Here is a 27,983-nt window from a genome sequence, read left to right as displayed (position 1 = left end):
CGTAGATTTTTGTATTTTTGGTGTGGGTGGGAATGAAAAGATGTCTGTTTAATAGTGAGGTATCTGTTTTATTTTTCTGTGTGTTTATGTTATAGTGTATTTTCGTAGCTTTTTTCTTTGCGTAAGAAATGAAATAGGATGGATACTGTAGTTTTCTTAAAACATTCGTAATATATTGAAATTCATCATTAAGATATTGGGGACTGCATATTCTAAAGGCACGTAAGAAAAAACCTATAATCATGCCCGTCTTTATTTTATCATTGTGGTGTGAGTAGTAATGAATATAGTCGTTTTTGTGTGTGGTCTTTCTATGTACTTTGAAACTCAGATCAGTTTCTGATCTGATGAGGAATATGTCTAGAAAAGCTAGGGAGTGGTCTTGTTCGGATTCATGTGTAAAATTTATAGATGGTTCAACTGAATTTAATTTATTTCTAATTTGTTCTATTTGTGTGTTTTTAGGGAGAAAAATAAGAATGTCATCTATATATCTAAAATATGTGGAGTTTTTAGGAAGTCTGTGTTTAAAAGAGTTGGTTTCTAAGAATTCTAAGAATAAGCAGGCTAGTACACCACTAAGGGGGTTACCCATAGGGAGTCCAAATTTCTGTCTATAGTAAGAATTATTAAATTGAAAGTACGTTCTATCAGTGATGAGTTTTATAATTTGTATTAGTGTATCTGAGGAAAAAGGTAGGTCGGCTTTAATTTTGATTAAGTGCTTGTGGAGTAGATTAAGGCATTTTTTGATTGGAATATTGGTGTACAGGGAAATTATGTCTAAACTATGCATGGTTTTATTTTGCATGTCCATATTTTTTATTCTATTTAGGAGGTCACCAGAGTTTTTGATATGTGAAGTGCTGATGGTGCCCATTAGTGGAGTTAAAATTTGGGCAATAGCTCGTGCTAATTTATGGGTGACGCTTCCAATGTTTGATATTATAGGTCTCATAGGGACGTTCTCTTTATGTATTTTTGGGAGGCCGTATAATATAGGAATAGTGGGGTGGTATTCTATGTTATTTATCCATTTTTTATCATTTCCGATAAGTTTCTTTACGGATTTATTAAAAGTATCGAAATCTTTTTCTATTGATTTTAAATCTATCGGAGTGTATATATCTCCGTCTGCCAATAGTGTGTGCATTTTCTTTAGATATAGGTCTTTATCTATTATAACTATACCACCTCCTTTATCGGCTTGTGAAATAATAATGTCTTTATTTTTTGTTAAAAGTTTTAAGGCATCAATGTATCTTTTTGGTAGTGCTAATTCTTGAGGTTGGGTAGTTGTTAAAGCTATTATCCCTTGTATGAAGCCTTTAGTAAAATCAGAGTCCTCTTGTTTATAATTTTTTAGGGTTGTGTTAGTGGTAATTTTCGAATGCTTGCCGGTAGCGAATTTAAGACCGAAACTGAGAGCTTCAGTTTCAATGATGAGACATATAATATCAAACATTGGAAGCGTCACCCATAAATTAGCACGAGCTATTGCCCAAATTTTAACTCCACTAATGGGCACCATCAGCACTTCACATATCAAAAACTCTGGTGACCTCCTAAATAGAATAAAAAATATGGACATGCAAAATAAAACCATGCATAGTTTAGACATAATTTCCCTGTACACCAATATTCCAATCAAAAAATGCCTTAATCTACTCCACAAGCACTTAATCAAAATTAAAGCCGACCTACCTTTTTCCTCAGATACACTAATACAAATTATAAAACTCATCACTGATAGAACGTACTTTCAATTTAATAATTCTTACTATAGACAGAAATTTGGACTCCCTATGGGTAACCCCCTTAGTGGTGTACTAGCCTGCTTATTCTTAGAATTCTTAGAAACCAACTCTTTTAAACACAGACTTCCTAAAAACTCCACATATTTTAGATATATAGATGACATTCTTATTTTTCTCCCTAAAAACACACAAATAGAACAAATTAGAAATAAATTAAATTCAGTTGAACCATCTATAAATTTTACACATGAATCCGAACAAGACCACTCCCTAGCTTTTCTAGACATATTCCTCATCAGATCAGAAACTGATCTGAGTTTCAAAGTACATAGAAAGACCACACACAAAAACGACTATATTCATTACTACTCACACCACAATGATAAAATAAAGACGGGCATGATTATAGGTTTTTTCTTACGTGCCTTTAGAATATGCAGTCCCCAATATCTTAATGATGAATTTCAATATATTACGAATGTTTTAAGAAAACTACAGTATCCATCCTATTTCATTTCTTACGCAAAGAAAAAAGCTACGAAAATACACTATAACATAAACACACAGAAAAATAAAACAGATACCTCACTATTAAACAGACATCTTTTCATTCCCACCCACACCAAAAATACAAAAATCTACGACACTCTTAATAGACTTGGTTTTCACCTGATACAAACAACTTCCTCAACCATAAAACAGACATTAAAAACTACCAAGCACTCTCCCAAAACCCTCACATCCGATGCCGGTATATATTCCATCCCATGTAACAACTGTCAACAAGCGTACATAGGTGAAACACAACGAAAATTGAAATTAAGACTTAACGAGCACAGAAGAGATATAAGGAATGGTAACGCCCTAAATGCACTCTTTTGCCATTGTGCAGAACACGATCACTCATTTAATTTAGATCAAGCGAAAATTATTAAATACGTGATAGATAGAGCTAAAAGAAGACTTTTAGAATCAGCACTAATTTTGAATACTAATACTATTACGCAAAGAAAAGGCTTCTACCATTTAACCCCTAGCATAGGGAAAATAATAATCAAAGAGCAAGGTATCAGGGTGGATCCTGGCTAGCCGTTTTTCTTTGAATGTTTCAGGAAAATGAGTAGTTTCGCAGAAAAAAAAAAAAAAAAAAAAAAATGTACATATTTATTTTAAATGCATTTTAAAAGTGTATATATAGACATCAAACAACCTTCCCATACGCACACATATTCGTCCTTTCCCGACATGGGTTGGATTTTAAAAAACTGTCTTTTTTCGCACGATCTATGACTTTTTCTTTTATCACATTTTTATTTTCAATTATCCTGAAAATGTCCTCGGAAACAAGGACGAAACGTTGATTTTTTAATAATTTCATTCGGTTTTTTCTATTTTTTCTTTAAACATAACGTCAACCACCGCTGGTATATTTTTTCATTCCTTATACATATATATATATATATATATATATATATATATATATATATATATATATATATATATATATATATATAGGGATTGTTCCAAAAGTAATGTATCCTATTACTTAACTAAAAAAAAAAGTAGGGAAGAGTTCCGAAGATGGAAGTAGTGCCACTAAAAGCATTTAAACTTCAAAATTCATTCCAACTTTTTCCTAAAAACATTACACCAAAACATTAAAAATGGTCAAAACACATTGCATAAATGGATTTTCATAAGTATCGAACACATAATATAGGCAAGGTTTTCAGATTGATTAATGACAGCAATAGATTGCGTAGGTTTTCAGATTTATTGAAGGAATGCATCATCCTCATCCAGCGTGGCCGTAGCCGAGATTGAACTCTCTACACAAGTTTGTAGTGTAATTCAAATCTTGTCAGTAGCTGAATACTTGATGCTTTGGCAGGGCTATTAAGGGTATTTTTTATCGTGACGCAATCACTATATGGGGTGCCTACCACGGTTTAAGAGAGTCTCATCTACCTTTGAGAAAAGGATAGACCACGTCAGTTTCTTAACCTGGTATTTTACCTCGCAGTACATACAGCCTTCTCAAATGGTCACTCATCTGGTACTGGCTAAGATCAACATTGCTTAACTTCAGTGATCTGGCGAGAACCGGTGTATCAATTTGATTGTGCCGTATATATAAAGGAATGCAATCGGGCATATTAAAAAAGATTTTGACAAAGCAAATGTAAATCTTATTTAACTGTGCACAAATGAACATATTTAAAACACACACACACACACACACACACACACACACACACAAAAAAAAAACGAAAAAACAATAAAATGTATCTATTATATTATTTGCAAAAAAAAAAAAAATTGAAGCTATTTAGTTGTAATAAAATACATTCATATCAGTAAATAAGCGTAAATATATTTAAAGTCAATCTTGAAAACTGTTATGAACTAGGACGAGATTTAATCTATCACTGTCTGCTTTCGCTTCTGCTTTAAGTTAATGCTGATTAGAATCAGTTAAAATGCCAGATTGCCTTCATACTTTTATCAGTTAACAAATGGGTACTTTTGCAGAATATAGACCGTGCTGAAATAATAACGTTATTATTTATAAACCCAGTCTTAACATGGGAGGCACCTTACAATTTAATAAACAATAACTACCGTAAACAGTTTATTTTTACTTGAACATAATATGAAAAATATAGCTCAGTCCATATTCTGCATAAGTAGAAAAACATGTTCTGATTTAATATCTACATCAATGCAGCAAATCAGTATTTTGTAGCATGAAGACTTGGGCGCCATTTAATTGACACAGGATTCGAACATAACACTACATCAATCATAGCCACCATTTACTGACACTTAACGACAATTGTTAAGGCAGTGCTCACAAGTAACCATCTCAATACGACAATAATTACCAGTGCCCCCAAGTGTCCCCAAAGTTTTATCAAATGACAGTAACTACCTTAAAAGAGCACTATCTTGTACCTCTATAAGGTCACCATTCGCCCATATATGGAGTATTGCTGTCATATTTGGGCTGGTGCATCTGCTACTAGTCCTCGCTTTTTGACAAGGTTCAAAAGAGAGTCGCAAATCTGATAGGTCCTGAACTGGCATCTAAGCCTCAGCCTCTGTCCCATCGACGAAACGTTGGATCCCTCTGCCTGTTCTACAAGTATTTTAATGGTGAATGCTTTGATGAACTGCAAGCACTTGTGCCCCACGACGTGAACACCCTCGACAAATCTGATAGGCTGCTAAATCCCACCCCCATACTGTAGAGATCCCTAGATGTAAAAGATCTTTCTACTCCGGTAGTTTCTTCCCCAGAACCGCTAGACTTTGGAATTCCATTCCAGGTCCCTGCTTCCCCAACTGTACTGACGTGCAGAAGTTCAAGTGCAACGTGAACCGACATCTTGCTGCCCAAATCCCTACATAGTACCCCAGTAGTTGCTGCCCCTGATAGTAGCCCCCTACACCAAAGTGGCAATGCGCCTTGTTTGGGGTGAAAATGTAATAAAAAAATTTTTTTTAAATAAAAAACTATCCACCAGTTACTGCCAATAACAGTCATAACTGTCACTGGATGATAGTGCCCTCCACTGGATGACAATGACCAGCAATTAAAGAGGTGATTTCATTTTGGAGTAGTTCAATGGATGCTGACAATGGTCGTGACCAACAATAACTGATTGTTGCAGAGGTAGTACTAAATGCCTCAAAATGCTTCAAAACACCACTACACGCCAGTGACCACCAATATTCGTCACTGGCATCTAGTGACAGCTAATTTTATTTTGTAGCAGTCAAATTTATGCCGATATTGGTTATGGCTGACAGTAACTGATAGTCACAGTGTTAAAGGCAAGTTGAACGAACAGTGACAGTTGTAAAGGCAAATAACCGCCCTAAAACAACACTAATCGCCAGTAACCACCAGTGCTAATAATAGCAGACAGTCGATCCTGCTAACTGCCACTGCCAGACAATGCATGACAGTGGAAGCCAGATGATTTCAGTTTGACCACTGCCGCAAGACTGACATTGGCTATCACTAGTAAGTCCCGCCATCTCTCTGAGTTAATATTTTTTAGTTGTTTAGTCAGTAATTGACTCGCATATGAAGATACACTAGATAATTATAGATTAATTTGTTTTCAGGAGAAGGGGAGTGGTCCTTTTCCAAATCTCTTCTAGCTTTGAGTCAGATTTCCACCAGACATGCCTGTACATGGGTTCTGCTAGTATAGTATAGTATAGTATAGTATAGTATAGTATAGTATAGTATATATATATATATATATATATATATATATATATATATATATATATATATATTATTTCAACTTGGAGTATCCTTTTTAAACTATGATTCTGATTTTAATTTTCAATTCATATGCTAATAAGCAAAATTTATATAATAACTAGTGGGAGTACCCAGCGTTGCATGGGTATTTGGAGGTGTATGTTGAACAACAAAAAAAAGTGTTAGTAGGCAGGCAGGCTCGAACCCGTGACGAACTCATGACGCGAAGGTGGAAAAGGAAGTGAAAGAAAACCTAACATCTTACCGCTGCACTATAACGCCACAGGAAGTGAAAAGCGTTCAAATTAAGCAATGTCAATCAAAAAGTTGACTTGCACAAATAAGTTAAGCATCATGCAGGAGTAGGAACGAACATTGGCTGAAGGGATTCTGCCGTTTTATTTATTTGTTTCCACACATTGTTGGGGAAAACCAGCTCCACCAAAGAAGGGGGAGCTCTCCAAATGAATAGCAATTGTTTGATATGAAGAGTTTTCCCCACATTGATCAAAACTAATTGCTTTCAAGACATCCCGGCACGAAAGGCTGCTGACTGCTTTGCTTCGATGAGTTTCGCTTTATTTATACAAAAAAGATGAACAAACATGTTAAAGGAAGGAATAAAGGGAATTTTATAAAAGTCGATCAAAATAAATGTAGAGACGACGTCCGTTAACAAATCGTAGATATTATAATCTAGGGAGCATATAAAAAGATCTAAAAAATAGTAAGCGTCTGAAAATGCCCCCCTCCAACCTTTCTTGGACATACAAAAACACGCGCAGGTGTTTTGCCTTTTATATATATAGATTATACACATCTATTTTGCTAATAACATTTCCTCAGAAGGTGAGATGAGACATTCATTGAAAATTCATAGATTAAGGAAATGACTTCAATAATTATTTGTACTTTTTCATCAAACAATAAATTATGTTGTAATTTTACATAATTTAACTTAGAATTTTTATTTCTCTCTCTCTCTCTCTCTCTCTCTCTCTCTCTCTCTCTATATATATATATATATATATATATATATATATATATATATATATATATATATATATATATATGAGGGTCGCTCCAAAAGTAATGCATCCTATTTCTTAACAAAAAGAGAAAAATAAAAAAATAAAAAGGTGAAGAGCTATGAAGATAAGAGTGGTACCTATAAAACGAGCAACCTTTTGTGTTGCCGAATTTATTTTTCTCCATAATCACCACCATTATCAATGCATTTTTGTTAGCGATATGATGATAGTTGTGCATGAGCGTCTGGAGTGCCCTTTGTCACTCACATCTCTGTCACCACTCTGAAATCGATGAACTCATCTCCTAACTGTGTTGACATTAACTGTATTGACTTCACAAATGTTCAACAGGTGCCGGTGAATGTTGATCAGTTCAATTTTTTCTGCATGGACAAATTCAATGACCCATCTCTACTTCTCACACCCGTTCATGACAGGGGTTACTTTCTTAGAGTCTCACACCGTGTATATCTGCAACACAGAGATGAAACTTTCGGGTCATGGATGCATAAGTTCAATCTTCATAATGCAATTTGCAATCCCCTTCTGATCCATTCGAGTGAAATAAAAAATAGGAGTCATTAGTTCTAAAACGACTCTTGTATATTATAAATATATATGATATATATAGAATTAAATTATATACAAGATAAAATAAATTAAAGTATACATGAATTTATTTGTCAGTTCAATGAGGAGAAAACATCAATAGGAAAAGAGTTATAAACGCTCATTATATAAGCTTATGTAATCACTTGAATCCCTAAGGTTTTCTATATTCTTTATTTTATTATTATGTAACGCTGTCGCTTGAGCAAAGTCCAGTGTCTCCTCAGTGTAGCTAGTCCTGGGGGATTCAGCCCCCAGGCTAAGCTATATGTCATAATACCTATGGGCCATGATTACATTAGCAAGATGTCAACTAGTAAATATCAGGGCTACTATATGGGTGTGTTTGGCTGGATGACACAATAACCATGCAAAAATGACAAATAATAATTGTTTGATTAAAAATATTTCCAGACAGTAGGGGAGATATTGATTGGCTTTGGGATTTCGATTGATGTGTGTGTTTGGGGGTTACGTAATAGAATTGAACTCACCGACTGACAAAAATGACTAATAATAATTGTTTTACTAAGGATTTATTTCTGCATAAAAAGGTAAAATCCTGTTCGCTTATGATTTTGACCCTCTGAGTAATAGAATTGAACTGACTAGAGCGAGCGTAGCTTGAGTAATTCGGTTATTTTGGTTGGATATTTATTTTCAATTGTTGTTAAAGATGTTTGAGGCAAAAACAGAAAAGCTGATTTGCTGTGAGATTTTGATTGAAAGAATTATTTCTAAATAATTTATTAAAGAATTGTTTCAGCACAAATGGAGGAATGTCATTTCGATTGATGATAAAATAAAATGTTGACTTGAGAGAGTTGAACATTTGACCCTTGGTTAGGAGATCATATTTGGCCTTGGAAAGCCGTTGGATGAGTCGGGTTGGTATTGAAAATTGACCAAGTGGTTCAATTAGGGGAAGATATTTCTCTATATGTCACTTTTTACCAGAATGAATCTCTAATGAAAATACCTTACAAAATCTCACTGACTCTTTGAAATCATAAAAGAATTAAACAGATCTCAAATGATAGGTACATCAATTACTGGTTTCACTGTCACTTTTAGACTTATTAGCCTAGAATATTCAAAAGTTATCTTTCCTGAATTATTTCTTACCAACCTGAGAATGTACTTTTCTATTCAGAAATACAGACTTGCTCCACGCATGTGTGAAATTAAAGACAACGATTTTCTGCTCTTTGAATTTGGGCTTTAAGTTCATGGAGCATGTCTGGCTAGCATTCCATCTTAAAATGGTTTCTACATATATGACACGGTTTCTTCAGATTTTGCTTCTGGTCAGTTAGATAAAATGTTCATATCATATCAAAGTAAGTTGTATTTATTTTACATCACTCATGCATCTCTCTATGATTTGTTTGTCCTGGCAATACATGTCTTTTTCGATTATGTTCAAAACACTTACATAAACATTTCTTATCTTAAGTATGTCTGTGATTTTTATCTCCTTTTACTACCAAGTTTCATTATGTCTCTCTTTCTCTGTCTCTCAGATATAAACAAATAATACTTTGAATTTGAAACCAATGATACCGATGTTATTCTTACCTTCCATAACGTACACCACACACACACACACACACACGCACACGCACACACACACACACACATATATATATATACACTTTTTTATTTTACATAAGCATTTATATGCCTGAAGAGGTTTCTTGTTACTTGTAACTGACTGACCAAAACATGCCCATAAATGTGTAGCAACATATAAATGCTTATGTAAAACAAATAAAAAAGCATATCTTACCCTTATTCGATATTGAGCACTCTTGTATGAACCATGTTAAAATTCATTGGTTGTTCCACTTCTGATATATATATATATATATATATATATATATATATATATATATATATATATGTATAATTATTCCAAGTATTCAAGAAAACACAGCAAACAACATATCCGACATGGATATGCTCGTGCTGGAGAAAAGACCCTAACACATGCATGGGTAAAAAGCATAAAAATAGAATATCAAATATTCTTATTTTATAGATCAAAGATTTTTGGCCAATAACAAAAAATGTCTGTACAAGTTGTCAGAAAATCGATATTTGATAGAATGAGCCAAAGTTCCAGATATGACTAAATGCCAAAAATATATGAAAGGTTTCTTTCTTCGGTGCCATTCTGTTCACTAAGTTGAAGCACAAAGCTGCTTTTGGGGATTTTCGTGATAATCTTTTGTTATAATCTTGTTCTGCTACCTCAATCTCAACACATATCTTAAAAGTCACCTGAGATAAAATTAAATGCAACTTTGATTTTAGAAGTATTGAAGATTACAGAGAATATATATTGTGGATAATAAAATGACATGTCTATTTGCAGGTAATCAAATATTTCGTCCACAAATACCAATAGGATTACATTTTTATGAGAATCCCTTCATATCAGACGTTGCCAAAGGTTTTGGATATATCAGTTAAGATACATTTTTTTTTTTTTACAAAGGAATCACCACTTATCAAGGTCCAGAGGCCACTCGAGGATAAGGGTTAAAGAGTGTACAATGGTCAAAAGGACAATATCATAGTAATCGTTAGAAGTGGAAATTTGGTAAATTGGATTACTTAAGGAGAACGGCTTGTCAAGAACTTGTTTACATTGGATTTGAAGACGGCCATATTGAAGTAAGCTGGAAAGCAGGTAAACGGAAGAGAGTTCCACAGGTATGCAGCTGTAGCTAGATTGGTGAAAAAAAAAACTGGATAAAAATATGAATGTGTCATCATTTAGCAAGTGCAACATAACAATGTAATTTTGCGAATGAAAGCGAGAAAAGATGAGTTGAAGAACTTTGATGGACATAGTTGATGCTGAGAATCGAGGTACGTCACAAGTGTCATTCAGAAGAACTCTGATTTCGTTGAGTCTTTATTTTCATAAGTTTGGTTAATTTGAAGTAAGCTTGTTATTTGCTTTTGAAAGTGAAGAGAAGAGTATATTGAGACAAACTGAGGAAAGCAAGAGGTGGGGGGGCTATTAAAGCTAATTATTTTTTGGTATTCATTGATCTCGCATCTTGATGTAAAAATCTGATGCCCCATTGTTGTTTTAGAGCAACTGACTTTATTAGTGACTCCCTATTTCAGCAGGAAGAAATGAGAAAGAAAGAGAGGAAGATGTAAGCCAAACAAAGAAAGAAAGAAAAGGTGAAGCTTATATTAGCTTGGTAACTTTCTTATACCTGTTTGTCTGTCATATTAATTTCTAATTTACCACAGATCCTAATATAATTTGCCTCATTTACATATGTAGTGGTACTCAGGTCTCATAAGATCCTTTTTTTCACCACACAAAAATAAAATAAAAAAAATCAAACGTGAAATAAACGGTGTTTATTTACACAAAAATAACAAATAACAAACGAATCATTTTTTAGTATCCAGAAGGTGTGTCTGGATAGTTCTTGCAAATTTGAAAGTTATTGAGACTGTTTGTTGTTTTGACAAAAAAAAAAAAAAAGCAGAGACTGTCTTTTGTTTTCTCAGCAAGAAAACAGGCTTAATTTTTATGTGTGCTAGGAGAAATAAAGAAGAAGGTAAATGTCCTTGCATGTGGCTGAATATCTGCATTATTCGCCATGTGTGAGTGTGCGTGTGAATAATCACTTCTGTGTGTGTGTGTGCATGAGGATAATCGTGTTTTGTCATGCGCGCGGAAAAATACATAGCAACGGAGTCGTTGAGCAAAGAGTGAGGAACGCAGAGTGTGGAGCACCAAATAAGAATGAGCGAGTGAATTCGTTTAAGTATCTGTCAATCGGCTCCCAGGCGATGTAAGAAAAAAAGATTCTGAAAATTAAATCTTTCTCTAAGCGTTGATTGACTGAAAAGTGCACTCTTTTGTCACGTGGTATGCTTTCAACTACATCCGCCAAACAAAATGCATTTTAAGTTTTGCTCCCCATAGAATTTGCATGGGCGTATTTTTTTAAAAAAATCTTTGCGCCTCTCAAATTTATTTTTTGTTTGCGTGCGTAACTGGGTTTTTATTTATTTATTTGTTATTTTTAGAACAAGAAGTGAATGCATTTTTTTTTGGTGTGTTTAACCGTACACATATGAAGTAACTTTTGTTAATAGTCCTCCTACTGCAAGAACAGTAACAAAGTAGCAAATAAATATTTGAGGATATAAAGAACTTGAAGTATAAAAACTTTTATCAAAATTATTGGATTCAGCATTAAATACCCAAAAGTGTTGATAAGTCATAAAACAAAACAACCAAACCAAATCAAACCCTCCAGAGGGAACAAAATTGCTTTGATGCTGTAAGAAGTCCCACGATTTGTGTTCCTACACCAAAGCTTCTGACTGGCTTGTGGTAGGAATTGAGACAATTATCCCAATGGTACCTCTGTCCATTTATATCAAAGGAAAGCAATATAAAATATAATTAGAATGTGTGATTGCTACAATTGAAAAAACTGAGTCAACAAACTAAAATTAAGTGAAACAAAATGTTGCTGGGAAATACCATTTTTATTCTCTTATAAAAGACTACAATGGAGCAGAAAACAAATAATCTTATTTAAAAAAAAAGACACTTGGATATTAGTGAAAAACTGAATTTGTGCCATAAAACTTGGGTTGATTGATTCTAGACTACTATTCTCATTATTTTCTTGTATTATTTGGACTATTATTCTCATCTTGGTTGTTGTTTGATGAGAATAATAGTTCAAATAATACAAAAAATAATTATCAGTCCTCATCTCAAGAACATACATTCATCATATCAAAAACCGGAATGGACCCGGATTTATTAAAAGAAAAAAGAAAGAAAGAAAAAGAAATAGACTTAGCGTTATTTGCGTTTGAATTTCTAACGGCTGTGTTTGTTGGGAAGCAAAAAAAAAAAAAAAAAAAACATTGTTCACTATTCACTAATAAACTCACGTGTAAATACAGCTGAAGATGGTCGAAGGTTACATCGGCCAAAATGTTGTGAAGAAAAAAAACAAAAACAAGATGAAAATAATAATACAAATAATACAAAAAATAATTTTCAATCTTCATCTCAAAAATATACATTCATCATACTGTTCTCATCTTAAATGTTATTCCCACATTTCGGCTGATGTAACCTTCGACCTTCTTCATGTGTATCTTATCAAACTCGGGAATCTGCACGGAATTTTAAATGGAACATTTTATTTAATCCATGGGGTTATTATTTAATGAAAATAGTTTTCAAAGACTATTAGTGAAAATTCAGTTTATCAAAAAAAAAAAAAAAAAAGAAACTGGAGAGTTCTAATTGCAACAAAAGGGAGGTAAATATTTTCAGAAAACTGAAAATCTTTTAGCAAATTAGCAAAACTTAATTTTTTCTAATTATCTTTGAAAACTTTTTTCATAAATAATTAATTTTCTACTTAATCGTTTTTCGTAATTTTTGGATATTTTCATAACTGCGACATGGCAGTTCAGTAGATACCATTGATTTCACTTGAAATTCAATATTTTATTTTTCGAATTTCGCTACAATAAAAAAAGAACCAAGTTATCTAACTACAAGAAAGATATCTTATAATTAACTAGTGCAAGGGGCGACAATTTATAACATTGCTTTTACTTAATGCAAGCTTATTTAGCAAGGGTTTTCTGATGTGAAAGAAATAAAATTAAAAAACATGACAGTGTTTCTTTCTTTTAGCGACAAAAAATTTTTAATTGTGAAATTTGTTGAGCCAAGCCACCATTTTTGGCTTCGATGCCTTCATCCAAAATATGTTATTTTCAACCTCCTGAATGATAAGGCTTTGATAACTCTGAGTGTCATCCGAATTCGGAAACTTCTGGAAAATTTCCAATATCTGAAAACAAAGATGATAAAGTTAATGCCTCTTGAAAGAAACCACATACACACAAAAAAAGAAAGAATCATGGGCGATAATTACTAAAATAAGTTGATGTCTTTTGGATTACCTTCATTTAATGAATTTTGCGTGAGTGTTTTAAGACAGCAGCAGCAGCAGCTGTATATATACAGGGTATGTAAGATATTTGAGAACACTTATGATTTTGTAATATCAATTCAAAATATACTAATTAATGTTGTTTTTTTTTTTTTTTTTTCAGACTATAACCACTGAAATGAAAAGACATGTGTCTATATTGTCTATAGAAGCAAAACACAGCAATTCAGAAATTTAAAGATTTCTAAAAGTCACCAGTGATGGTTTTCGGTGTTGTTAGCAGTGAAGGACACATCATGCCTCCTCATTTTTTTTTAACAGGCCATATTGAATTCATTATGGCGTAATGGAAAAATATAAAGGTAACTGCAGCTTCCCTTCCAATTTTCGAATTTTCACCATGTCAAATCACATTTTAATTCCTTTTGACGGATTGAATGTTGCTATTTCTTCTGATGAGTTAAGGGCATAATAGATTCACGAATTTATATAATAATTAAGTGATTGATTTTGCGCTACAAAACAAATACTGTCAAGAATTGTATAAATCGACTGCTTTAAAGAATAAATTATAAGATGGTCAACATCATGAATTTTGGAATATAAATTTTTGTCATTTATTCTCTCTCTCTCTCTCTCTCTCTCTCTCTATATATATATATATATATATATATATACATATGATGATTGCAACATTTTGTCAGAAGAGTGCCACTCCCTCAGTCACTGAAAGTCCATGTGTATGAAAATGACTTTTAAGTCCTAGCAGCGACTTGCACACCCTTAAGCAGGCATGACATTGAAAACAGTCATTGGTTTGGAAGAAACTAACAGCAACGAAACCTGCCAGGAGTGTTGCAGTTGAAAAAGATAGGCTTGACGAAGCAAAGTGCAAAATGTCTTAACATCTCGATGATCGTAGGCAGTCTGTATCTTCCTGGAGAGGTTAGACCACCATTTGTTCTTTATTTGGCGCACACAACACTGGACTTCACTTCGTACAGAAGAGAAGTGGGCAGCGAGCGCTGGCTTGTTCAGAGGTGATGAGTTGAAAACTTTCCGTTTCCTATCAGTTTGAGTGTTAATTAGATTGGAGTTATCAGCAAACCAATCTCAATGCCTGAGAACCTTCAATCCAAGAGCTTCAACACCTTTTTGGTATATTGTATCTCTTACTGTCTCCCAATCACAATCTGAGACATCCACCTGGTTAAAAGCAGATTTCAAGGAGCTTCATATGACTGGATCCTTCAATTTGGAGACATCAATATGCTTAGGCACTTTAACTCTATTGAAACAGCTTTTCTTGCAAATTGTAATTTTGAGTTAAGCTCCAACCATTAAATGATCAGTACACCAGTTAGCACCATGCATTATTCTAATTTTGCAAAAATTTCCAAGATCACCACGTCTATACAGTATGTAATCAAGCAAATGGCCATGTTTCAACTGGGAATGAAATCAGGTCTCCTTGTTTTTCTGGTGAGAAAAAGTATTGGTGATAATAAGATTTAGTTAACTGCAGAAATGGAGGAGCAACATACCATTTGAATTGATTTTGTCAATGCCATACAGACCCAGCGGAAGCCAAGTCTCACTGTCTGATCCGATCCATACATTGAAGTCATCAAGAACCACCAAACTCTCAGAACTTGGCAAATGGGTGATAATAGATCTAAGCATGTGATAAAAGGAAGTAATATTGTCTTCAGACAAAGTAAGAGTTGGCACAAAGAAAGAACATTCATGTAACGACCAGTAGCAAAGGGGATTTTCAATCTCATGGCACATTTATGTTTAGCGGTCATTTATGCTTAACTGCAAAGCTCACACCAGCCTCACGCCTCTCTTTTTCAAATCTACCAGACCAGAAGATTGTGTAGCCTGACTCATGATTAACAAGTTGGATCCTCACCTGCGAAATGCATTTCAGAGAGTGCAGCAATGTCTACATTGTATCTTTGCAATTCCTTAGCCAAAATTGTAGTGTTCCATTTTAGTCTTTTACCATTGTCAATAAGTGTTCTCGCATTCCAGCAACAGAGCTGAAGTAAGTGTCATTTAGCATAATATCTTCTGTTCCTGTTCCTGCTAATATGTTTAGGACGTATTCTCTTGTCCCCTCCCAAATTCTTGGGTGAGCAGTACTATCCTGAAAAAGCTGTTCAGTCACAAAAAGTCCTACTGAGCACATAACTGCCTAAGTATTGTTGTGAAAAGCTAAGTTAGAAAAGGCCTTTTATCGTCTGTGTGCAGATCAATTATTACATGCTTCCAGCCTGTCAGGCCTACATGTGTCACAACTTTCCCATCAGACAAATGTCTGAGGAAGTATCTGTACAAAGATGCTATTACAGAGTTTTAGCATTGTATGACAGCTAAGTCTCTTTCTCGGTCCAAAATGTTGAGATCCAACAATAAACAAGAGCAAGATAACCAGCAACAAACCAAACTGCAGACCAGCTTAATACGGGTACTGGTCTTCTGCTTTATAGTTTTTTAGATCAGAGATTTGCTTCTCCTAGATGGGTTGTCTTGAAAAACGGCTATTCAAGCCATGTCTGGGAGTTAGGTTGCTGGGCACCAGAGCATATTCCACACACTGGTAGGCCATGCATGCCACAGCTGACAGGGCCTAAGCTTCTCTCGAGGTTTCTGTCAGAGTTACCTCATCCTTAGCCTTTGGTTAAAGAACCTTGGTCCACGAGGCAGTGAGGATCCAGTTATACAGTGCCGTACACACGCTGTTCATAACAGTCCAAACAATAAATAAATAAAAACAAACCCAACACACATGACACATAAAACAGGTGGTCATGACTTGCGGTGTCTGTACAAATCCCAAACCAAAGGAGCATCCAAAACAGCAGAACTCCCCAGTGATCATGACGACGGTGACGATGGGACCAATTAAATTAATTGAATTAATTTGCTTTTACCTATTCATGTTTGAATCAATTTAAATAAATTAATACAATTTAATAATAATAATTAATTAATAAAAAACGATACATGTCCGACAAAAATGATGCAATTAATGGGTAGACCTTGGTCAAGATCTTCAGTTAAAAAGTTCATAGAGGAAAAATTGTTTTAAGGACGACTGGTCTCTTTGTTGATTATCATCATATATATATATATATATATATATATATATACACACATACATATATATATATACATATATATAAACACACATATGCATATATACACACATATATATATATACATACATATATATATACATATATATGCATACATACATATATATCTACACATATGTATGTATACATATATATATATTATATATACATGCATATATATACATATATAAATACACACACACATATATACATACATATATATATATCTATAAATTCGTATTCCTGTCTGTTTGTTTGTTTGTTCACAATTTGATTAATATATATACAAAAGTTTCCTTTACTTTTTCATTTATTTCTAAATATAGTATGATTATTGCAAAGTATACAATTAGGAGATCATGTCATTTGCATATTACATTAAGAAAAATCGATTTTATTAAATAGCGGTATCTTAATTAATGTTTTTAGCGAGAGAATTGTTTTAAGTGTTCTATTTAAAATTGTTATTTAATAAATTTTAAACAATAATTATATTGATAACATATTTAATTTAATTTATTTGGAATTATTATTCCAACATCGATTTAAAAAAAAACCCTTTGTTTAGAGTTATTTGCCCCTAGTAACTTTCGAACATTTCATTTGTTTGTTTTTATTATACTTTAAGCGGCTATACAGAAATTGGTAAATTTTTACGATGTGACCTATCACACCTAAAAAAATAAAGATCTACTGTCCCCCCCTCTAAATTCCACAATTTACATTTTTTTTCCTTTTTCACGTTAATCTATTAATATATATGTATGCATGTATATATGCATATATGCATGTATGCATACATGTTTACATGCATATATGCATATATGCATACAGGCATACTCATCTATACACACATGTTTAGAATGTAATTACAAAAAACAAACAAACAAAAAACTTGTTCAAGCAAACAGGAAGTTAATGCTTCTTAGGCATTTCTTTTTTATCACAATTTTCGTGCAGATGTTGGAATTTTTTTTTTTTACATGGAAATCATCACTTATCAAGGCCCAAGGTCACCCAAGGATAAGGGTTAATGAGTGTAAGGTAGTTACTGAGATAAGAGCATATTAATTGGGGGGGGGGGTCTCAACAAGAACTTGTTTACATTGAACTTGAAGATGACCAGCTGGAAAGTAAGTGAGTAGAACAGAGTTCCACAGGCGGGCAGTTCTAGGAACCTTTGTTTATGGAATCCGTGTTTAGATTTAGGCACAGAGAGAAGAAAAATCCGATGTTATTTATTATTTTCACTTAATTAGGAGAACGTGAAACAGATTTGAATATTTCTCGTGGCTCTTTTGTAGAGTTCATGAATTTTCTTTCAAATCCAAAGCATTTGCATAAATCTTAATGATGATCCATGATGTGATTCGTCTTTCAGATTTGACCAAGCTGCAAATACTATGTCATTTTGAATATTTAGCCAGGGTTCACTTTCAAGGAAAATATCCTTATGCCAGGTTTTCCTGACAAAAAAAAACTTTTTTTAAATTTCTTTTTAAAAATGTTGGTTTTTATTATTGGCTATCATTTATCAAGGCCAATAGCTAGTTGAGGATAGGCTAATTGAGACAGAATGATTATCAGCCGAAAAATGAGGAACATTATGGGGCTACTCACATTGATCAATGATATGGACTGTGTTTTGGTTACTTATGAGTTGGTTTAGAACAAGAATTGTTTGGATTTAAAGATCACTAATTTGTAATAAGGTATGCTGCAATATTGTGTTCTACAAACGGGAAGACATTTGAATACATTTGAAGTGGATATAGATTCTCCCGGATGGAGTGCATAAATCTGAGTTAAATATAAATGATAGCACAACACCCATATATCGAAGGCAATGGCTGATTCTTTAGAAAATGATCTCCAGTCTAAGGTGTTTCATTTTACTTCAATTGAAAGTCTCAGCGGTGGAGGAGAAATCCTTCACGACTGAGACAATTTTTATTTTTGTACCTTTTCTCCACGTTAAAAAACGACCCTGGTGTCTAACTCTGTCCCGTGGGGAGGCATAATAAATAGGTACATATGAGATACATATGAGATACAAATGAGATACATATAAAATACATATAAAATACATATAAAATACATATGAGATACATATGAAATACAAATGAGATACATATGAGATACAAATGAGATACAAATGAGATACATATGAGATACAAATGAAATACATATAAGATACATATAAAATACATAAAAATACATATGAGATACATATGAGATACATATAAAATACATATAAAATACATAAAAAATACATATGAGATACAAATGAGATACATATGAGATACATATAAGATACATATGAGATACAAATGAGATACAAATGAAATGCAAATGAGTTACATATGAGATATAAATGAGATACATATAAAATACATAAAAAATACATATAAAATACATATGAGATACATATAAAATGCATAAAAAATACATAAAAAATACATATAAAATACATATGAGATACATATAAAATACATATAAAATACATAAAAAATACATAAAAAATACATATGAGATACATATAAAATACATATAAAATACATATGAGATACATATAAAATACATATAAAATACATAAAAAATACATAAAAAATACATATATATTCAAATATTCTATTAAAGTTCTCCTTTACCTCTCAAACACAAAGTTAGAAAAGAAGTTGGGAATATAATTTTCCTCTCCTAAATGGACCATTTAAATGTGCTATAGTATATCTTTCTTGTGATTGATTAATTTTTCTAGATTCCAGGATAAGAATTCATCTAGTCTGGTGGAGTATCCAACTAAGTACTCTTAACTTAAAGTCGCATCACTAAGAGAAGATGCACTATTCCTCTTAAAAGCCAACGTGGGTTGATCACAGCGAGAAGATCTTAGTTGGGCTGTGAATACTATACTATTTTGAATATTTAGTTAGGGCTTACTTTCAGGGAAAATATCTTCATTCAGGTTGTTCTGGCAAACCCCTGTACAACACCGGCAACTACATCTGACCTGATCGTATAGCAAGAGAGCCTGATCTGATTTGATTTTTTGAACTCGAAATGGTTCCCCATTTATTAATATTTAACAAAAACAACAAGATAAAACAATATTTATCGTTTGTTCACAATTTTTCATCAGGGTAATAAACCGCGGTTTTACTCGAAATGCTTTATTTAATTGGTGAATTAGTGTTGGCTTCTAAAAGTCAATCACAAATGCCTAGCAACCACATCTGACAGTATAGGAAGGGACATAATTGCGTTTAAGAGTTATCTCCCTTTAACTGAATCTTTGCCACTAACAATATGTAGCTAGAAATAGCCTAGACACGACCAAAACGAAAGGAGGAAGTAAATGTTTTTTTGGCGCTGTTTTACAATTTGTCATTGTTCTGAGGGAGACAACTCTCTTGAGGGATGGGGTGAAAGTGAAGGAGTGGGGGTGTTGTGGCGCCGCGCCCTCTTCCCCTATACATAGTTAAAGCAATCGCAAAAGAATTATTTTATCTAAGAGGACAATTTTAAATTGTAATTAAAATTAAAAGATCAGTACATACCTGTTTCTTGTGCGGTCCCATGCAGACAAACAGAAAAAAAAAAAAAAAAAAAAAAAATGGCTACCTTTCATGTTTTATGCTAATTCAGCTGATCGCTTTATGCAAATGAGATGCTGCTGATTGTAGTATAAAAACCTGACTTTTATAGAAACTCGGCGATTTAGGATTTGGTTGGTTGGTTGTTTTTGTTTTATGGCATATTTTTGTTTTATGGCATATCAACCCTTTTCGGGTTATTTAATGCCGAATCTAAAGAAAATTTTTTTAATAGAATATATTTGTTGTTTTCAAGTCGGTTTCTATTTAACCCATAGTTGGAACCCTAACAGGTACTACCACTCCGGGTCAGAGTGGACCTGGGAGCAATGGTAATTAAAGGGTGGCTCCACACTTCCCAAAGCCCGCAAGCTGGGGCCTCACCACTGGATATAGTTTAAGGTCATATCCAGGACCCCCATTGAGGGACTTTTACCCTCTGCAGGGGGGCAGTCAGTGTATTCTAATGCCCCACCGACAGGGCCATAGGATTTGGTGGCAGAAGGAGCGAGTTTTGTGAGCAGAGAGTTGTGTTTATGCAGTTGGAAGAAATTAGACAGCAGAGTGGTAGGAACGTCGTTTTTTTTTTGTTAAATTTTATTTTTACTTTGGACATCGAAGCCAGGAGGAATTTACGGGTTTGTATTACTATACACATTGATTCGAAAAAAGTTGTTAAAAAACTTTTTAACTAGTTTTACCAACTTACCATGTTCAACAGAGAGTCTGGTGCCATTTTAAATTTTCCAATACATCGGTAAACACTGTATGTTTCTCGAGCTGAATAAGCATGTTACATTAAATAAAAACACTAAAAACTTATCCAGTTAGGTAGAAAAGTAACTTATCTTGCCTTTGATAACATTTATTTGCTATATATTTGTTTTTTGACAACTTTTTGAATCTATGTGTATCGTAAAACAAACCCGAATTTACATATGTTAAACTTACATGTAAAATTGAAACCCTTCTAAAAATAAAACAAGTTAGTTTCTGAACATTTCCTTTCAATACAATTAAAAGTGCAAAACAAAATTAAATTACAATCTTAATAGAAGGTCAAACGTATTGCACATTCCCATTAAAGAACTCTAAGAGAAATAAATCTTATTACTTACTTGGTTAAGTTGGAATTCAGTATTGAAGGATTTGGTAATTCTGTAAATGAGGAATTCCACTTTGGCTGGAGAGAAACTATTCCAATGGCAGGAATATTATGAAGAAACAAAAATAAAACAAAGAAAAGATGGAATCAAAAATTCAGTGTTTTATGGAAGAAACATGTTTTCTCATTTATTAGCAAGAAAGATTGAAAAATTAAATCTATGACACGATTATATTTTCTTTTTAATAGTCATAGAGTTTCTTTTAGTAGCGATTTGTGTTATCATAGTTTTAAGACAGACATGTTAACAGACATACTGTGCTAGTTTGGTTGTTTTATTTTATGGCATATCAACCCTTTTTGGGTTATTTAATGCTAAATCTGGTTATTTTGGTAAAAAAATTTATGCTTTAAATTCTTTATGTCTTTAAATATTTATTCATAGTGTTTAGTTTGGTTGTTTTGTTTTATGCCATATCAACCACTTTTTGGGTTATTTAATACCAAATCTAGCAATTTTGGTAGAAGCTTTTCTACTTCAAGTTCCTTAGGTCATCAAATATTTATTCACTGTGTTTGGCTTGGTTGCTTTTGTAAATGAAAATTGTTGTTTTTGTTTTTAGCTTTGGAGCACATGATTGAGTTTTACAAGTGAAAGGGGAAAAAATGCAATAACATCAATATTTAGTGCATTTTTGATCAGGAAGGCAGTATCTTTAGACAGCCTGATCTGATTTTAAATGTTATCAGTTCAACTGCATTAACAAAACTGATAATGCGTACGTGATAACAAAATGCCTATGCAACAATTAGTCAATCAGCATCTTGGGCATGAAAGTAAAACTCTTTGAGAATGTGCAGTCTTGAAGTGTAAGCCATGTTTAATTTCAGAACAGTTTCCGATGGTTCGTTGTTCTACACAAGTCCTGGAGGTGACTGGTTCTCAGTAGACAGTTCTCGAGTTGGAATCAACAGAACAAATGATTCTTCCCGTGTTGACATGAAGAAAACATATGCGAAATTGCTACAGAAAGGTTTAATATTTATGGAGAAATTCTGGTTTCTGATTGGTTGGTAGCAGAACGTAAATTAATTCAATTCGTTAGTTCCTAGCAGCATCGTTTATAAATAGAATATCCCGACTGTGCGGGATCATACCCGATTACATTAAAAAATATTGTAACATGCAATGTGATCATTTATAAAAGATAAAGCAAACGAATGTCTAATGAACGTCTAATCAGATGACACAGGCATTTCATGACTCCATGTCAAAACAATACATGTATTTCTCTCCAACAGATTTGTGCATCTTTTTTTTAAAATCTCAGCTAGAATCTATGTTAAAGAAATGCTATTTGCTATACTTGCCATATGTGTGAAATTATCAACCAGACACCAAGCATCAACATCACTGAAAGATGTGTTTGGTTATAGTGCGGATAAACCAGGGACCTTTAAGTGTGTTTGCAGTATCAGTCATTATCTCCTTTCATCAACAACAACAACAACAATGTACACTAGTAATATCATCAGCAGCAGTAGTAGTGTTAATTCCTTTCAACAACACCCATCAAATTGTATGCAAGCAAAATTGCATCCAAAACAAAACGTCATTTAGACTTTTGCAACAGTTTTAGGAGCTCATAACAATGACAAAAATATTGAGAATCACATGTGATGATGGGTGCTGATCTATCTATCTATCTATCTATCTATCTATCTATCTATCTATCCATCTATCTAACTATTTATCTAGCTTAGTTTAATATTTAATAATTGTCTCTCTCCTGAACAAAAAAGTGTAAATTGTACTTGTAATTACTTAATATTTTTCTCTCAATAAACTTCCATTTTCAGAATTCTTAATTTGTCTTCTATAACTCAATGAAGTTATAAGTTCAGCAGCAAATGAATAACTCAGATCCTGGTCAGAGAGAAGAAACTGACTGGGAGAAGATATGCAGCAGTAATGACACAAATTTGAGGTGAGAAATGACATCATGGCTATTAAAAGAATTGAGTAGGAACAACACAACACATTTCAATTTCTAGGAAGAATAAAAGAGGCAGAAACATAAAAGTAATATTATTAACAAATGAAACATAGTTTTCGTTGATAAGAAACATTAAATTTCCATATGAGGTGAGAGTGGTGAAGTGGATAGCACCATTTTCATTATGGGTATTGGCAGCCTTCATGTGGTCCCTTCTGATTTTAGAAGGAATTGATGAAACCATTGCTAACAATGGAATCGAGCTGGCCAAAAGATTTGTACCATTTTGATTCATACGAATTTGTTTTTCACTAAATGAGATATTTTATTACTGTAGAGAAGAGCTCCCTCTTTTTAACCCCACATTTCTCTATAAAATTGACTAATCTGATATTCTACTTAAGTAATTAGGTTCTTTGACATTGTTAAGTCTTTTTTTTTCTGATTGCAGCTTGTGAGTAACTTTAAATGTTGTCTCCTCATCTTCTTTTCCTATCAATGCTGATGATCCTCAGGGTTCTATTTTATTATTCAATTTATTATTGTTTCTTTTCTATATCAATGATTACCTTGAAAATATTATTTGAAAGATAAGCATCTATGCTAATGATACTATTATCTATTCTGGTGTTGCTAATAGACTTTTTAAAAGAAGCAAGGCCAATTAGTTTATTCAGATCCAAAAAAACTCTAACACGACTAGCAAAAAATCAATGTAGATTTATGACAAATGATATAATTTCTAGATCGTGTTTTACTATGGAACACATATTTAAGAGTTTAAATCAATTAAATTTGAATGATTTTATGGTTCATGAAACAAAGTGTTTAGTTTCATCTTGTGCTTCGTTTTATGGAGCTTCAACGTGAGACATACTGCAAGCAGCTGATTGTTCTGTAGAGAACACATTTGCATCGTTTTATTGAAGGGACGAATCATAGTGCAAAGGGAATTTTGTAAGATTCTTCATCTTAGGATAGGTCAGAATTGCAAAAGACAAAGGGAATCTATTCTTTTCTTTCTTTTCTGGCACCCAAAATTTGGCCAGAAATTCTATTCATTGTATTGGTTATTATAGATATTGTTACGATGTAATGGTGATCTGTTATATTTCGGGAATATATGGACTCTTCCAGGTTCTATATGTAGAGCTTACAATGAAGAGCTGTGATGTAGTCTTCCTGTAACATACTATTCTGTACTTCATTAAATACACAATCTTGTAAATATACCTCCATGTTGTCTTATTTATTGTAAGCTCTTCAAGGTGACAACAGATATTAAGTTTCATTCCTATGAAAAAAAAAAAAACTATTGTTTATTGTTTGTGTATTGTTTACTTACCTATAAACTTCCTTCCTAAGAGCTGTTGATTTTTATATAGGATTTAGAGTTTCTTGTGCATAAAATGAGGTAAGGGAGATAATCAAACGAATGATACGCTCTGGTGGTTTTAAACAAGATTGAGTATAATTGCATTAATTATATTGATATATACAAGAGTGCTCAATACCAAAGTAGAACAAGATATACTTTTTATTTATTTTTTACATAAACATTTAGGTATCGTTACACATTTATGAATATGTAAGTATGGATATCTCATAAACGGCTTTTACTCTAAGAATCCTCATATTAATAAAGATTACTTACCGTTGCAGGACATATTGTAGATTTTCTCTAAGCCATTCCCAGGCAACACAGTTGCCGATAGGATTAAAAGAAATGGCCTCCATGACATCAACAAAAGCTTCGGGTTTCACTTTGTTTTGGTCCAATGCAAACCAAATATACCTCAAGTGAAAGAGTAACAAGTTTTAGAAAAAAAATTGAAACAGACAACAATAAGAATCCATTATGATATTTAGAAAAAAATTGAAACAGACAACAATAAGAATCCATTATGATATTTAGAAAAAAATTGAAACAGACAACAATAAGAATCCATTATGATATTTAGAAAAAAATTGAAACAGACAACAATAAGAATCCATTATGATATTTAGAAAAAAATTGAAACAGACAACAATAAGAATCCATTATGATATTTAGAAAAAAATTGAAACAGAAAACAGTAAGAATCCATTATGATATTTAGAAAAAAATTGAAACAGACAACAATAAGAATCCATTATGATATTTAGAAAAAAATTGAAACAGAAAACAGTAAGAATCCATTATGATATTTAGAAAAAAATTGAAGCAGAAAACAATAAGAAATTATGATATTTATAAGAAAAATGAGATTATAAATAAATAACAAAGATAAAGGCCAATTTCTAAAATTTTTGTGATTGACAAGCAAATATTGATTATTTGCCCCATGAATGAAACAGATCTGTAATTGTACCAAAGTTTTTTTGCATCATTTAGATTTTGCAGTCTACTATTCTCATCTTGAGTGTTATTTTCACAACATTTCGGTCGACGTAATCTCCAACCTTCTTCAGGTGTATCATGTCGAACTTTGGACTCTTTCTGTCATGAATATGCACGGAATTTCAAACGGAAGCCTTTACTTAATCCATGAGTGTAGCATGCTCGTGCTCCATCATCCATGACTGGGTAGAAGTCCCAAGTAATTTGCAATCGTATTTTGAGTATCGCTTGCATCTTCAACCTCCAGAAGAGTGTAACTTACAACTGAATTTTACTAAGTATATTGTCCAATAGTCTATTGGTCCTTGTGAAGTTTTTGTTTTGAAAAAAAATTATTGGTAAGATAGATAAAATCTTAGACTTTGGAATCTAGCAAAATAATTATTTATTTATATGTTTCTAACACATGCTTTTCTCAATTTTGCAAACAAGAGACAAGTTTGCAAACCCATAGACAGAAACTATTCACTTGTGCGAAATAACTTTCATCTTTCATACCTTTGTAAATTTGTGTGTGTATATAAGATGCTTATTTATAATTAAACTACTTGGGGCAGTGATTACATATGAATGAATAACATAAAGTTCTTGTTTAGATAGTTCAATAGTGCAATACTAGAGCTATAAATATTTTTCTTTCAAGATGCCATGTTAATAAAGATAGATACACTCATTTTTTGGAAAGTTTTTCTTTTATTGCTGAAAGCATTGCATATAATTGTTTTGGCCTACAGTGTTGATACATAAGGATATAATTGTTCATCAAATTATAACTTGCACAAGCCAGGACTTCATCTGCTCATTAGAAAATCCAATATTTCAAAAGTTATATTTCAAAAGGTTTTCGGCCCACGAATAAGACATTTCTAGTTAATCCAGTCAGTATTTATCATTTAAAAAAACAAAACTTTTTATCAGCACCATACGAGGTGCCTTCAATAAGTTTCCAGACATTTTTGTACAGGCATTTAAAATTGTCATAGACACTTGGAAATTCAGTATGGTATTGCCATACGTCTTATGAGATGACTGACCAATTTTTATGATTTCAGATTCAAATTAAAAACTACAGCAGGAATTGGAATCACCTTACTAAAGCCTGAATGTCACTGCTGATAAATTTTAAAAATGCAATATGGACGTGAGGACACTTTAGAAGAACGATCCACAATAAAATTCTGTTTTAAACTTGGAAAAATTGCCACAAAAACGTATGGAATACTTCAAATTACTTTTGGACCATCTTGCATGAATCGAACATCAGTTTTTGAGTGGCATAAGAGATTCAAGGAATGCAGGGAGTCTGTGAAGAATGGTGAGAGGTGTAGGAGGAATAAGGAAGTCAGAAAACGAGAGTTGATTGGCCAAATAAAGAATTTCATGAATAAGGACCATCGTGTGTCTATAGAGACAATAAGTGCACAGTTTGATGTCAGTGTGGAAAATGTACACACAAATTATTTGCAAGGAAGTGAAGATGCAAAGATTTGTATACAGTCTGTCCCAAGGGTACTCAAAGAAGATCAGAAAGACGTTATTATGACAGCAGGGAGATGGTTGAGCTGATCAATTCAGATTTTGCAGCTCTTGATGCTCTGGTGACCTGCGATTAAAGCTGGATCTACTGCTATGACACAGAGACAAAGAGACAGAGTTCCCAGTGAAAGCATGCTGGCTCTCTCAGACCCAAGAAGGCCAAACAAAGCAAATCGACCCAGAAACTTATGATAATCTTTTTATGACAGCATGGGCATGATCTACATGTGCTGGATTCCTACTGAACAGACAGTCAACGAGGAATACTATGTTATGGTTTTAAGGGAGTTCAGGAAGAGATTCTGTCAGAAGAGGCCAGCACTCTTCTAATCGGGTCAGTGGCATTTTCACCAGGATAATGCACCAGTCCACAACTTCATCCTTACCACAAGACTATTTGACCAAGATGGACATCAAGACAGCTCCTCACTCTCCCTATCGCCCACACCTGACTCTCTGTGAATTTTGCTTATTCCCTAAACTCAAGGAAAACCTTAGAGGTTGTTGTTATGAGACAATTAAGAAGATGAAAGCGGCTGTGACAAGGGTCATTGATATGCTCACACAAGAGGACTTTC

At 33.1% G+C, this 27,983-nt stretch overlaps 2 protein-coding genes across 3 annotated transcripts in view; one reads left to right on the top strand and one right to left on the bottom strand.

The window, feature by feature from the left end:
* Positions 1-13,372: 13,372 nt before the first annotated feature.
* The window catches only part of LOC145297640 (glutamyl aminopeptidase-like), a 101,385-nt gene continuing 86,774 nt past the window's right edge, over positions 13,373-27,983 (bottom strand). The window contains exons 17-19 of the mRNA XM_080143745.1: positions 25,144-25,284; positions 21,506-21,581; positions 13,373-13,546 (exon numbers count right to left, since the gene is read on the bottom strand). Of these exons, the coding sequence (XP_079999871.1) occupies positions 13,400-13,546; positions 21,506-21,581; positions 25,144-25,284 (364 nt within the window). The 3' untranslated portion in view covers positions 13,373-13,399. The remainder of the gene's footprint in view (positions 13,547-21,505; positions 21,582-25,143; positions 25,285-27,983) is intronic.
* LOC145297642 (uncharacterized) overlaps positions 13,876-27,983 on the top strand; it is a 50,544-nt gene continuing 36,436 nt past the window's right edge. The window contains exon 1 of one of the 2 annotated variants that reach the window (XM_080143749.1): positions 13,876-14,010. The gene's annotated coding sequence lies outside the window, so the exon portion shown is untranslated. Of the gene's footprint in view, positions 14,011-23,350; positions 23,481-27,983 lie in introns of those variants that run through there. The other variant, XM_080143750.1, reaches the window with a different exon arrangement.

Source organism: Euprymna scolopes, chromosome 18 (genome assembly GCF_053919585.1).
Source record: "Euprymna scolopes isolate OS-2025 chromosome 18, ASM5391958v1, whole genome shotgun sequence".
Lineage (NCBI taxonomy): Eukaryota > Metazoa > Mollusca > Cephalopoda > Sepiida > Sepiolidae > Euprymna > Euprymna scolopes.
The sequence above is the reverse complement of the archived record's forward strand: the minus strand, read 5'-3'. Positions and strand labels throughout refer to the sequence as shown.